At 51.7% G+C, this 14,440-nt stretch overlaps 1 protein-coding gene across 3 annotated transcripts in view; it reads right to left on the bottom strand.

Moving 5' to 3' along the window:
* ASAP1 (ArfGAP with SH3 domain, ankyrin repeat and PH domain 1) overlaps positions 1–14,440 on the bottom strand; it is a gene marked incomplete at its 5' end in the record, with an annotated part of 188,482 nt that overhangs the window by 151,526 nt on the left and 22,516 nt on the right. For 2 of the 3 annotated variants that reach the window (XM_081111281.1, XM_081111282.1), the window contains one exon: positions 12,828–12,953. In XM_081111281.1, coding sequence (XP_080967407.1) covers positions 12,828–12,953 — 126 coding nt within the window. Of the gene's footprint in view, positions 1–12,827; positions 12,955–14,440 lie in introns of those variants that run through there. The other variant, XM_081111283.1, reaches the window with a different exon arrangement.

Raw genomic sequence — 14,440 nt, 5'->3', positions numbered from 1 at the left:
CACCATTTCTCTCTACACTCAATTTTCTCATCTGCAGAATGAAGTGGGCACTGTTTACCTTCAGGATTCTCTGAGGACTCTTTAGGATACTACCTGTAAAGTATTCGGCTTGGAACCTGGAACATTCTACGAAGAGTTGAGCCCGACTTAAAGAAACCCACTCTGAGCTGAAATCCCCCTGGAAAACGGCTCCAGAAGCCACATCTGCCGATCGGACTCCCTAAGGAAGCGGAGGCCCAGCGCACTCTGAGGACGTCTCCGCCCTGACAGTGGGGTCTCTCCAAAGCCTCTGGAATTGAGAAAGCACCACCCCAGAAGGCACTGCGGCTGGGCTCCAGGTTAGCCCAGGAAAGCCTCCCTCCTTAGTCAGGAGCCCATCATGGAACCAATTCACACAACAGTGACGGGGCCAACTCAAGGACATCTGAAACACAACTCGGCTTTGGGAAAAAACCATGTGCCACGTCTCAGAAAAGACCATCATTACAAAAAGGGCAACTGGGGAAATTTGAACACTGCCTGATATTTAGTGATATGGAGAACATGTTCAAAAAAATTTTTTAAATGTGATCATGGTACTGTGGTTCAGTTGTTGTTGTTTTTCAAGTTCTTATCTTTTAGAGACACATCCTAAAATATTCATGGATGAAATGAAACCATCTTGGGTTGATTCAGGAAAATCAGGGGTGGGGGCAGAGAGGAGCACAGGGCCGGCCAAGGCAGGTCAGTGCTGAAGCTGAGTGACAAGTGTGTGAGAGGCATACCCATCGCTCTACTTTTGTGCACGTGTAAAAGCTAAAAACAAACCAAAGAACCAGAACAGGAGCATGCCCAAAGGGAAAAACCACTTGAAGGGCTGAGCCACTAAGAAAAAAAGACCATGAAAGGTACATGCATGTGTACGGGGGATACTAATAATGCAAAGTATTAAAAAATTACCCAATAATAAACGCCTTTTTTTTTTTTTTTAATGCCTAAGGTATTCTTTAAGTTACCAATTACTTGACAAAACCTCTCGGAGTCTGTCTCTCAGATGGTGAGCTATGGCAGCGTGAGGAGGGGATGACATGTGAGACGCGAAGGCAGAACTGACCACAAGCGTCAGCCTGCTGCTGTGTCAGGCCTGTGGCCTTGGACAAGTCATGGTCACTTTCTGAGCCTCACTTTTCTCCTCTGTGAAATGAGGAAATGGTGGCTTTGTTGCCTTACAAAATGTTGTCTGGATAAAATGAGTCAAGTGATAGGAAAGCATTTTGTAAGTCGTAGCAGAGTTCTTGTTGGCAAGCAAACCCAGAGCACAGGGCTCCTAAAATCATATGATCCACTGCTCACCGTTTACAAAGGAAAGCCAGAGAGCCGACTCTGAAATACCAAATCTCTCATTAATCCCTCCAGTGCCACCTCATGAACTGGCTGCCCGGACAGCAGCTATAAATGACCTACATTCAAATGCCTCCGACGCAGGAAGCAAGTCAGGGGGGAAATATTTGCCTTCCCACCTGCAGGAGACTGTGTGTGTTTATGTGTGTGTGTGTTTCCACTGGGAGAGTAAACGAGCGTGACTCTTGGATTCCAGGGGAGGCGGCGGAGGGAGGGTGTGGGCCATGGAGCCCCGCAGACCCAGGTTTGATTCCTGGCTCCATCACACCCGGTGACGGGTGAGTTAGAAACAACCCACGTGAAGGACTCGGTCCAGGGCTGGGACTCAGAAATAAGAGCTACCACGGTCCCAGACACGGCTAACCAACGACAGTCCCAGACACGGCTAACCAACGACAGGCGGCAGGCTGCAGACCCCAAAAAGCAGACCAAGAACTTGGCCGGGCATCCAGGTTTGCCATGAGTCTGTGATCCGATGTCTTACAAATTGAGTAACTGAGGGTTTTCCGACTGCTCTGTGTAATCGCTAGGCATGTAACTAAAAGTCTAGAGAGGCAGACAGCAGTATCCGGGAAACCTTTACCAGCGCTGCCCTCAACAAGTATAAATCACATGCTGTTTCACCACAATCTTCACTATTTTAGTCAAATTTATGAGTGCCAACTAGGTAAGGAAAAAAGAGGGAGGGATCAATCCATGGCCCTGAGGCACTTTCAATGTCAATGTACTAAACTGAAGACAGGTTTGAACATGAGTAAGTACATAATTGAGCTCATTAGCCAATCAATGACAATCATCCTCAAATCAGAGGGAAGAAATGCTACTTCTGTGGCCACCCAATTGGTATTTAATAGCCAGGAAGTTCTTATTCAACTCTAACCTAAATACCTCATGCCTCACCGAAAGCCTACTTACTCCCTGATGGTTCTACGTTGTTACTCTTCTATTCACAAGCATTTTTTCTCAAGGCCCCATGGGAGGTGGAAGGAGCATGGGGTAGGCCGAATCCTTTCTAAGGCTGGGAATCCTTCCTGAGCCTGGCTCGTCATCGGTCAGCAGGGGAAAGCACCGGCCAGCAGAACTGCTGGGTTCAATTAAATGAGATGATGTGTGTCGGGCATCCAGCACAGCACCCAGCATACAGTAGGTGCTTAATTGTAGTGTTCGCACAACCTGAATTTGCTCAAACTCTCCTCACAGATGCAGATGCCTGGGATGGTGATGGTGTGATGGGACTTGGCACCACTGTACTTACCGGGAGGCAGCGCGTTCACCCGCACGGCTGTGAAAATCTCAGTTATTAAGGCGGCAGCAGCTGCTGGGCCAGCAGTGAAGGCTTATTTTGCTTTGCACTTTGTGCAAATAAGAAGGGAGTATCTAATTTTATGTAAGTGCTATTAATGCGAATAAACATTACGAGGAAAAGGAAATGGGCTTCATAAAAAAATGATTAATGAAACACAAAGGAAGACTCCTCACACTTTGAGAAAATGAAGACGCTCACATTTTATTCTGCATGTCACTGGTCAGCGGAGAAGCCACTTAGGGGAGGAAAGCCGTTAGCCCTCGGCAGACCTTTCAGCAGCGCCTGTTACTGCGCACAGAGAGGCGGCCAGGCAAACCAGAAAAGGCCCCGAACCCGGCCCATCTCCCTCCCCCCGCCCCCCACCCCCACCCCCACCCCGGCCCCATCTCCGTCCACCTCGTGGCCACGGAAAGCTATTTCTGCTCTCTGTGGATCGAGGCGGCAACGGGGAGTTTCTCCTCTGCCCACAGCCTGTGCGGAATGTTGGTCTTTCCTGACCACATCAGGAAAGCTGCAGCTAGAGGCACAGGGCTGACCACAGCCCTTCAAAGTGCCCAAATGAGTACCGCGGGGGGGGGGGGGGGGGGCTTGCAGAGAGGGGGGCAGAGAAACTAACGCGCTCCCAGTGCGGCTGGGGGCCAGGCCCGCTACTGCCCAGGCTCTGCTGCTTCTCCTGAGAACCCTGAGGCCCTGGCTTCTCCACTCGGTTGTCACTCTGAAAGCGGATGAGGATGACGGGGCCAGAGAGCTCGGTCCTAGTCCCAGCCCGGCTGTGTGCTCTGGGTGGACGACCCCCACACCCAGTCCCTGCCCGAGGGAGGCTTAGCCCTGCCCATCACCTAACCCCGCCAACATGGCCAAGTGCTCACCTGACCTAAGCTGGTCCCATCCGATCCTCCCCGCCGAGATTCGTTCGGCTGGACTGGGGCACTGGGCTGGGAGCACGTAGGGCTGGGGCTGCCATCCTCTGCCGTTCCACCCCAAATAGAACACCCTAATTTCCCACTATTCCTGCCACTCACGTTCCGTAAGTCCTTCCAATGAACCCCCATGTTGCCTGATTTAGCTCTATTTTGTTTTCTTGGGGTGAGGTGGAGCCTGTTACTCATAACAAAGGAGTCCAACACCCTTGGGTTTTCTGGGCCTCGGCTTCCTCCCCGTAGAAAAGAGGGAATGGACGGATGGTCTCGAAGGCCCTGCCCAGCTCTGTCGAGTTTTTCATAATAACAGAGTCACCGTGCCAGGTGCCAGGCTGCACACTGGGGACACGGCCGTCCTTGCCCAGCCCCTGAGCACAGTGCTACAGAATCCAAGCTACCCGGGCTGTACTCACAGCAGAAAGAGCTTGGAAGAGCTTCTATTTCCCTCCATCCAAAGCACATCTGGCAGGAACAAAGATGGCCTAGCTCACCGTAGCCAACTCCGCTTTCCGTAAGAGTTGGTACCAAAATGCCATCGTGTTTTGGGCTTTTCCTCCCTGGCACTGGAGGTTCTGCTGTTGTCTTCCTAGCTCCTGGGTGGCTAAAGTGGGTGCTGTCTTCTATACTGCAGTTCTTTGGGGAAAATTATAGCATAGTCCCCACATTAACATTCGGTTCTTACATAAGTGGATGCAAACGGCACCACGTCCGGGGCTGCTCGACATGCTCCAGGCAGGAAGAGCCCGCCGTGAACTCCCGATTCTGTGAGGACCAAACGGGATCAGGTGCCCCAGGTCTGACCTGCCCCTGCCCCACAAATAATTAAAACTCAGCCCACTGACACTGAAGAGTCATGAGGCACACAGAGACTCAAGTTCAAGGATAGATCCTGTTCACTTTAAGGCGCTCCCTCCAAACCAAAACAGAATTCCTGTGGTCTCAGTGCTTCACGCTGGAATCGGGAAGGCACACAAGCCAGCGGCCATGGCCAGGGCCAAGGCACAAATGCACCCCCAGCGCCTGCCCACAAATAACCACAAATACCTGCATTCATTATGCAACCGAGAAAGTGGCTCCTTACCCAGAAGCCCCAGCAGAAGTCAAAGGGGCCAGCACGGCCCTGGCTTTGATGCACCGATGGAAGGGACATGGTGGAGGGGAGGAAACAGAAAGAATCGGCAGCGACACAGGAAGCAGGGACAGTGCGACGCACCCCCCTTACTTGGGAGTAGCACCCACAAGGACTGAGTATACAGTAAAAGCGAGTTGACAGTCTGTTTCAGATCAAACTGGCTTTGATCATGACCCCGAAAGGTCAAAGTGTTCAGTGGTGCCTCTAGTCCCATATCTGCGCCTCCAATATCAGGTGCTTGACGGCACACACCGGCTCTGCCACCTGACTCACCACCCACCTTCCGAAATGAGTCCACCGAGTCTCCTCCTCACACTTACACACTCAAGGGTCTAGTCCAGTAGCAATAAACAGCGACAGCAATGAGGACGCAAGAATAATCTTGCTCAGCAGGTGTGGCTCTGCAGTTGAGCGTTAACCCAGGAACCAAGAGACTGCTGGTTCAATTCCTGGTCAGGGCACATGCCCGGGTTGCTAACTCGATCCCAGTAGGGGTACGTGCAGGAGGCAGCCCATCGATGATGTTTCTCTCTCATTGATGTTTCTATCTCTCTATCCCTCTCCCCTCCTCTCTGAAATCAATAAAAACGTATTATAAAAAAAAGAATAATCTTTTATTGAGCACTCACTGTGCCAGGCACTGTTCTCAGCACCTGACAGACACTGACTCACTAAGAGGTAGGTACTCTCTCCAAGAGGAAACAAAGACACACACTGGGAGGTGATGGGGCTGCAATTAACCCTGCAATTAACCTCTTCCTCCTCAACCCAAATGTCGCCACTGCTATCTCCCCATGGAGGAATGCTTCTGCCCGCCCCGCTGCCGGCCCCACAGGAGGGAGGCTGACTAACGTGACTGCTCCGACCCCGCCCTGCATCAGGCCGCACTTTACCAGCAATGAAGCCACCTGAGCGCCTCACCTGCATGATCCCCTTCAGTACTCAGAACAACTCCACTTAGCAAACCAGGAAACCGAGGCTTAGCTGCAAAGTGATCCCCAGCCCATCACTTACTCATGTTTAAGTAACATGTGGGAACAGCTGAGGCCACGGTCTGGCTCCAGCCCCCAGGGACTAGGTTACGTAAATGGAAACCACCTCTCCGAGGCTCCCCTGACTCACAGACATAAGGGCACCGATCCGGGCAGTGGCTGAATGTCCAAGCCCACACCAGTGCATCCAGTGAAAGCCTTAGCCCGACACCGGGGAGTCCTGTGATCTATGCTGTGGCCTCGCACGGATCGTAGTATGTCTTGTGAGAGAGCAGACTGGCCTGCAAGGTCAGGTTCCTAAATTCAAGTTCACTTTCCGCCCATCCTACTTGGAAGCAAGTTCTAGGGAGCAGCAAGGGAAGAGTCCCCCACATCACCCGCAGAAACTCCAGCCTCCACAGCCTTTGTGAGCAGAGTGCAAAGAGCCAGGGCTGGGAGTCAGGACCCCTGAACATTCAGATCTAATTTCCTTCCCATCGTTAGGCTGCGGTCTTCTCTCTGAGCCTCGGTTTATTCATATGTAAGAAAATGACAGAACGCAATCTGACATTGGATGGTAGATATGGAAGATGTTTTTAAAGCCTAAAGATGGTATATAAAGGGCAAATAGCATTAGCTCGGAATACCTGGCCAACAGGTTTCAGCCTTGTTTTAGAAAGAGCTTGAGTTCAGTTCCTTCTCTCTTTGCTTCTGCAGGCAAATGCATCTTCCCGGGCTGACCTTTGCTGGTGATCTCTGGGTGGGGTCAGAGGGTGGGGCCAGAGACCAGAGCTGGGAGTGGGACTGTGTACCAAGGGCAGGCTTGTCCACCTTTTGCTGTTTTATCTTCCAGAGATCAGGGATAAGCTAAGGACATGGTCTTTACCTTAAGCAACGTGCAGGGCCAGCCTGCATTTTCTGTAAACCCTTCCTGAGGCCACTTTCTCAGTAGGACTGCACCCGAGCCGAGCAGCTGCTACATAAATAAGCACTTCCTATTAAGTTTATCACTTCCAACATTTCAGAGAACCAAAGAGCTTGCATTCCGGAACACTGGGAGCCGCGGAACGAGCTCTCTCCTCAAGCCCTGGCCACAGAGGCCCTGTGGGTGAGAGTCCACGCAATGACGCTAGAGGACCTGAAAGCATGGATGATGCCCCAAAGAGCCGGGGTCAAAAGGAAGCACAGAGGAAGCCTGGCTGGCATGCCGGAAGATGCCACAGAATGGGATTCATTCCCAAACCCACTACTTACTGTGGTGCAACCTCAGGCAAGGCCTTATCTGCGGGGGGCGGGGGGTCAATGAAAATAGTAGGGTGAATGCAAGTGTTAAATATGAACAGGGCTTGCGCGCAGTAGGAAAGCTAACAACTGGTCATTGCTGTTGCTGTGACAGAATGAATCTTGATGGTGAATCTACATGCTACACCTTCGTTCTCATTCAGCCCCAAATCCCATGCCTTCTGGAAAGGCTGCACACCTGGCCTGCACATCTGAAGCCAAGCGAGCCTCGAACGCAAGGCCCACCCTTGATTGTTGGCCCCTAAAGAAAACTCAGACCACTTCTCAAGGGCAAAGCTGTTGATCTGCATATCTTCAGGGCCTAGCACACTGCTGGGCACATCACAGGCACCGTGTTCAGGGACTGGATGCTCAGTGGAGTGATTTAGCTTGTGTTGCTGGGGTGAATGCCCGTGGTCTTTCCTATGCACTGCCCTTCTCTACCTCGTTAAGAGTGACAGCCCTTTTTATCTCCTTCTCAAAGGCCATTAGTTTCCCCGTAACACAATCCAGATAACAACTCCAATACCTCAGCTAGGCTCGGCAAAGCGATGTGTACATAGCAGGTGCTCCCCAAAAATGTACTGACACCCAAGTGAGTTCCCACATCTGAATCTGAAAAACCGTAAGTAAATATTTGAAAGCAGTGGGGGAACATGGTATAGTTAAGTATTGCCATTAAGAACCCCCTGGAATGTGAACATGAGGAAAAACTAAGCCACTTAGCAACTTAGGCACCGCTGTTTCATGAGACAGAAATTAGAAGGTGCCATGAAAGCAAAGCCTCCTATGTCCTCTCCCAAGCCAGTGAAATAGGCCTTTGCGGACATTCAGAATGTCCATGCTGTCTCACCCACTTACGGATTTCCCAACTCCATTTGCTTATAGCCACTGGACCCCAGAGACAAATCACTTCATCTCCAGGCCTGTTTTCTTCCCTGTAAAATGGAGATATACGACGGGCCCTTCCTTCCTACAGCCCATAGGAGGGTTAAATGAGAGCATGCATGCCATCTGCCCACGTCGGGCCTGGCACAGAGCAGCTGCTCAATAAATGGGCAGAACATGCCTCCTCCATCGTTACCACGGATAAAAGGCTGGCTCGATATTAAGTAACCAAGCACACCTTTGCTGGACTCTCCCTTTCACCAAGCACTAAGGATGGACCAATCCAAGCCTTGATTTTTTATTTAATTTTTTGTTAATCCTCACCCGAGGATACTTTCCATTGATTTTTAGGGAAAGTGGAAGAGAGAGGGAAAGACAGAGAGAAACATCGATGTGAGAGAAACACATTGGTTGGTTGCTTCCTGAACGAGCCCCGACCAGGGCCTGGGCCTGGAAAGAGCCTGCAATCAAGGTATGTGTCCTTGACCGGAATCGAATCTGGGACCCTTTGGTCCGCAGGCCGATGCTCTATCCACTGAGCCAAAGAGGCTAGGGCCCAATCCAAGTCTTTAAGCAGAGGGTCTCTCCTACTGCCTCCCCCGACAGTGGTCCTGGAATGCCTGCTTGCTCCATCCCCAGGAAAACTGTCTTCTCCTCGCCTCCTAGTCATTTACTCATAACTTCCAAATGGTCACGAGTGAAACAGTGCACGTCAGTGTGCTCTGGCTGCTGAATAAGCAAAACACTGGCTTTCTGCTTGGAAAACACTCTCGCACCAGGATGAAACCTTGGCAGCCAACCCACTCCTGCTTCCCAAAGGCAGCCACTCACTGCGTGCCAGCCACATCCTGACTCCCCAGGTCCTGGGGGACCCTTCGCCCCCAGAGGCGAAGACCAGAGGAGACTCTGCCTCTTTTACCATATTTCTGACCTGCTTCCTAGAGTGCTCGTACGGAGAGATTTCAGCAAAGGCCCCGACATCTGCAAAACACACCCTCTGCTAGTGACGTAGCAAAAGGGGAGAGAGTGGGTTAAACGCAGATTCCAAGCTTGGAGCTCAATACTGGTTTTTAGTTGAGACTCACGCATGTTAATTAGGAACCCAAAGAGCAAAATAGTAAACGAACCGAAAGACATTTAATTACTAGAATTAGAAAAGATTTTTTTTACAAGAAATAATCCCAAGCTGCTCAAGTTAATATCTATTCCTGAGTTTCCACATCACCAAAAAAGCACCCAAAAGTTCTATTCCTAAGAATAACCACAAGATAACACAAACAGTGTTCTAAAGTAGAGGTCGCCAACTGGTGGTCCGCAGACCACTGGTGGTCTGTGAGGTCCGAAAGGTTGGCGACCACTGTCCTAAAGGTCCCAAGTATCTCACTTGTAAAGCACATACCAACAAGATTTGGTGGTTTGCTCTGAAACTTTTAATATTCTGAAGGCCCATATTTTTTAAGAGCTGAATTCTGATCCACTTAAGATACATGCAATAATGTACCCCGACATACATGTAAGCTCGGGGGCGGGGGATTCGACCCTGTGGTTATCTATATATATAAAAGGCTAATATGATAGGTGTCCGTCCAGGAAATGATGTCATGGCTTTGCCGAGCTACCTCTCCCTAGCAACTAGCCTCCTTGCAGTTTCTTCAGCCCAGGAATACAACTTGCTTTATACCGAGGTACAAACAAACATTTCACACTTTAACCAAATGTCTGTGAAGCATTTTCCCATGCCTCATCTCATTTGATCCTCACAGAAGTCCTGGAGTAGGTAGATAGGAGACTCAGTGGAATCCTATTTTCTTTTCATTAGCCGGAAAATGCAGATTTAGAAAGCTTAGAAACTTGACCCGACTGAAAAGAAGAAATGGTGGACCTTGAAAATGACTTCAGGTTTTCTCACTGTGCAGAATATAGTCAAACACTGCTGTAGTTAAATATTTTACCCTTTGTTCTCCCTGCGTGATCTACAATAATAATCTGCTTTGTGTTGATATTTACTGCTGTGTTGCTGACAATTACCTGAAAGAGAAGTTGTGGTGCTTCAATGGGCTGGAAAAAGTTTAGCTACAACAGAAAGCAGGTCTAATTATGCAAGTTTATTCTATGTATATAAAAGGCTAAGATGACTTGTGCATGTGCGATACATATAAAGCTCTCGCTGGCACCAATCACATGTGTGTTTCCATCGTCAATCATGAATTTGGTTGACAGTTCTATTATAGAGAAAGGGGGAATAACGATATTAAAATATTTCTTCTAATTAATTTCCTTTCAACGTGCACAAATTCGTGCACCGGGCCACTAGTCTATCAATAAGAAACTAAAGGGTATGTTTCACATTTATGCAAATGAAAATCACTTATGAGTTCAACTTCATGGGCTATGATTCAAGAGTTAAAAGACACAGACTGGGGACAATGACTTCCTGACCAGTGCTGTACTCAAGTTCAGAAAAGAGAGTTACAAAATTATTGTGCCATTCTGAGTGAAACAGTTACTGTTATATTTTTGAGACCATGAGTATTATCAATGTATTCTAACATGACACTTTTAAACTTCTAGCCTGGTTCCAATTCCTTCTCAAGTTCATAGATAACCACATTTGTATTAAGACTGATCTATTTTTCTAACCTTGCAAAACAGTCACACACACCACACATACACACCCGCCTTGCATTTGCTTTTAAATTTAGTTACCTAAAACTAAGACCAAGAGCAACATTTATCATATCCTCTGCGGTTGCTGAAATTATGGGCACATACCCCTACAAATAGCATCTCCAACTACTTACTCTTATCACACCCCAAACAGAATGCAGTAACAGTATCTGAATGTGCAGACAGGGAAAGTTAAAACAACCGACAGTGCTATTAGCAGGCACCGAAGAAGTTATCGAGAAGGAAAATAACCGCTCAGTCTAATCAATGGGACATCCTTTAGAGGCATGTACAATTAGTACAGAAAAAAGGATGCAAAATGCTCTGACATCAGTATGTTCCAATTCATCACAATTAAGTGAAGGACTGAGCCCTCATGGGGTGGAATGCCTGGCAACTCCATGTAATCCTGGACACTAGGCATCAGGCTAGCACAAGGCTGACTGTTCACAAAGAAGGAAAAAAAAAAAAGAAAAAAGATCCATTTATCTCTGGCTTACAAACACACCCAGTTCGGTGATATTTCTCCAACTGAATTTCAAAATTCAGTTCCATCACCATCATGAACTTCAGAAAGAACGCTGGAAAGCATCCTCAACTGGCAGAAAACCTTCAGACTAATTTGCAGTACCTGGCAGGCAAGATGGGACCCAGTACCAGCAGAAATCTCTCCTCCTAAAATTTAGGACCTGGGCGGCGGGGGTGTGGCTCCCTGGCCCCAAATATCCCCAGCTCGGGAATCAAGACACTCTGAATGGCTCAGTGGTTGAATGTCAATCTATGAACCAGTAGCTCGAGGTTTGATTCCAGGTCAGGGCGAATACCCAGGTTGCAGGCTCAATCCCCAATGGGGGGACGCGCAAGAGGCAGATGATCAATAATTCTCTCTCATCACTAATGTTTCTTTCTCTCTCTCCCTCTCCCTTCCTCTCTGAAATCAATAAAAATATATTAAAAAAAAAAAGACACTCTGACGGCCAGGCAGCAGCTGCAAGTGGAGGCAAGGAGGGGGTCCCAGGAGGGGCAGGGGTGAGGCACCGACCACCTACCTGGACCTACCTCCTCCAGCAGCGCATGCGTTCCTGCAGTTATGCTTCAGAAGACCAGAGCTACATGCAACCTGGTCTGAAGAGCAAGCAGCAGAAACCCGTACCAAGGGCATTGCCCAAGCTTCTCAATGTTAAAGAGGGCTCCCCAGATCTCAAATAAGCCAACCCAGGAGAATCCATCTGGACAACACGGTCTGCTTCCCTCACTTCCCCCAGTGCTGTCTTCTGCAGCTGAAATAGGTATGGCTTGCTGGGAGGGGAGTGGTGCTTTACGGCACTTACAGCTGGTGCCAAGCTCCAAGGCAAATGCCCTATTTTCATGGAGGTTCAGAGGCTTTCACAGCCCTGGGGTCCTCCCTTACCTACCCCTCTCACCCTATCACTAATTCACTTAACATTGTAAAGGAAACCACTCCGACCTTGGCCCTGTCCGCAGACACCCACAAGGTTCTCTGGAGGGTCTGCCTGGGAGGAGCTGTTCTTCTGCAGCCTCTGGTCTCAGCTCTGACACTTCCAGGCAGCAAGGGCCTCTGGTCTCAGTTCCGGGCTCTGAGTGCCCTGCAGGCAGGTCCTGCTGGCGCAGCAGCTGGGGCATAACTGAACCCTCTGATGAGGGGGCCGTGGGGGCTTGTCTGCACAGATCTCTCTTCCACCCAGGGCTGTAGGCCCCGGACTAGGTCAGGGATTCCGGGGTGGGAGCAGTCCCAGCCGGAGTCCCCTCTCATTCCTTTAGGATTTTTGCCGCAGCCTTGCCAAGCCCTGGAGCAGTGCATTCACTGACCATCTCCCTGCCCCTTGCTACTGACTTTGGCCACGTTGCTTCCCCTCCCTCTGCCCCCGGTGGCCTGGCGCCACCTCCTTCTCGGGTTATGACAGGGTCAGGATGATGTGGAAAGCATCTAGCAGACTGCCCGGCACCCAGGAAGGGCGACAGATAGGGAGAGGCCGTCCTTCTTCTTCCCGGGGGCAGGGTGGGGGGGTGTCCAGAGCCCGCTCAGCCCTCGGCCCACCTCCAGCCTCCCGGGCTCAGCACCCGGGCATGGGGGGCAGGCGGAGGCTGCACATCCCAGGTCCCCCTTGTACCCGGGAGCGGGGGTCCCGGAGGGGGTGTGGCTCTGCAGCCCCAAACATCCCCGGCTCAGAAATCCAGGCGATCAGATGCCAGGCAAGCCGGGCAGCAGCTGCGAGCGGAGGCTCCGCGGGTCCCCGCGGGGCGCGCTGGCCGCGACCTACCTCCTCCAGCAGCGTCACGGTGTTCCTGCAGTTGTGCAGCCGCGTGGTGAAGCTGGACGTGGTGGGCGAGTTGTAGTCCTCGGTGGTCTCGGCGATGAACTCGGACACGGAGATCTGGTCCGGCATCCTGCCGGGGGGGCGAGACACAGGCGCGGGGTGAGTCAGGGCGCGGGCTCCGGGGGCCGCGGGCCGTCCGGCGGCTCATGAACGCCCCGCGCAGCCCGCACCCGCGCCCGGCCTGGCGCGGCTCCCGACCCCGGCGGCGGCGGGAGGAAGGGCGGGCGGGCGGGCGCAGCAGTCGGCGGCGGCGGCGCTGGGCGCGGGGCCCTTCAAACTCCGAGCCGCGCGCGAGGCAGGGGGCTCCTGAGGACCCGCCTCCCCGGGCGCATGCCGGCGGCGGCTCCTGGGCGGCGGGGGAGGGGACGGGGCGGCGGGATGCGGAGGGGTCGGGCCGGGCGGCTGCGGGGCGGCCGGCGCTGCCTCCCCAGACGCTCTGACAGGCGGCGGCGAGGACACCGACTGACTGAGCACAGGCTCGCGCGGTCGGGTGGCCGGGCTGCGGGCGGCGTCGCTCCCGCTACAGTCACGGGGACAAACAAGGAAGTGGTCTGCGCACGCGCCGCCCCCCCCCTCGCCCCGGCCCCCGCCCCGCCCCCGCCGCCCGCGGCCACGCCCCCGCCCGCGCGCCGCCTCCCAGGCCAAGTTCCGAGCGGGCGCCGCGGGGCCGCCCCCAGCGCTGACTGCAGCGGGCTCGTTACGCCAGCGATGGGCGAGGAGCGGCACCCAAAAAAGTTGTGCGCGTTCTTTTTTAGTCCCGCGTGGGTGCCGGAAGCGAGGGGGAGAGTCGCCTCCTGCCGCGGGGGCCGCGGGGCGGCCTCGGCCGAGCGAGGAGCCAGCCGGCTGCCAGGCTTGCAGCTGCCCGCTGGCCGGGCTCCCGTCCGCACTCCCTTCGCGGGGCTCTGGCCGCCACTGCAAGGCTAGTTTGTGCAGTTGGCTTAAGTCGCTAAAATACCAGCTGAAAACAAATGAAAGGGTTTTGATTTTTTTTACTATTTTCTAATATTTCGTTGCCCTTTTTTTTTTTTCCCTAACCCGGAGGAAAGACCGGGGTCATGGGATGTAAAACGCATTTCCCGAGGTGCAAATGGTGTACACCGCTAAGCAGATGCCAAATTTCTGCGGAAAAAGTACCAACAGATTGCTCATTCCTCGGCCCCGGCAGATGGCTATTTTTTTTCACTAGCTCAATCTACTTAGTCCAATGAATCCATTTAATTTCTCACCATTGATTGCCAGTGAAATTGGTTCAAAAGAAAAAAAACACACCTAGGCTTTGGGGAAGCAACACAAGATTGGCTCCTGTCATTGGAGCCAGTGGGAGCTTTCTATGGCCACCTCAAAACTCACCTCAGCCCTGGCAGGGGAGAGCAGTTTGTTAGGGGAGTCATCCCCATAAACCCAGGTTGAGGTTAAATCTGGGGCGAGGGCACATACCAGAGAATTATGCTAAGCGAAACAGCCAGTCAGAGAAAGACAAGTATCACATGATCTCACTTATATGTGGAATCCAATGAACAAAATAAAATGAGGAACAAAATAGATCCAGAGACATT

The sequence above is a fragment of the Myotis nattereri genome, assembly GCF_964212035.1.
Source record: "Myotis nattereri genome assembly, chromosome: 17".
NCBI classification, from domain to species: Eukaryota; Metazoa; Chordata; class Mammalia; order Chiroptera; family Vespertilionidae; genus Myotis; species Myotis nattereri.
This window is presented reverse-complemented; position numbering and strand designations above follow the sequence as displayed.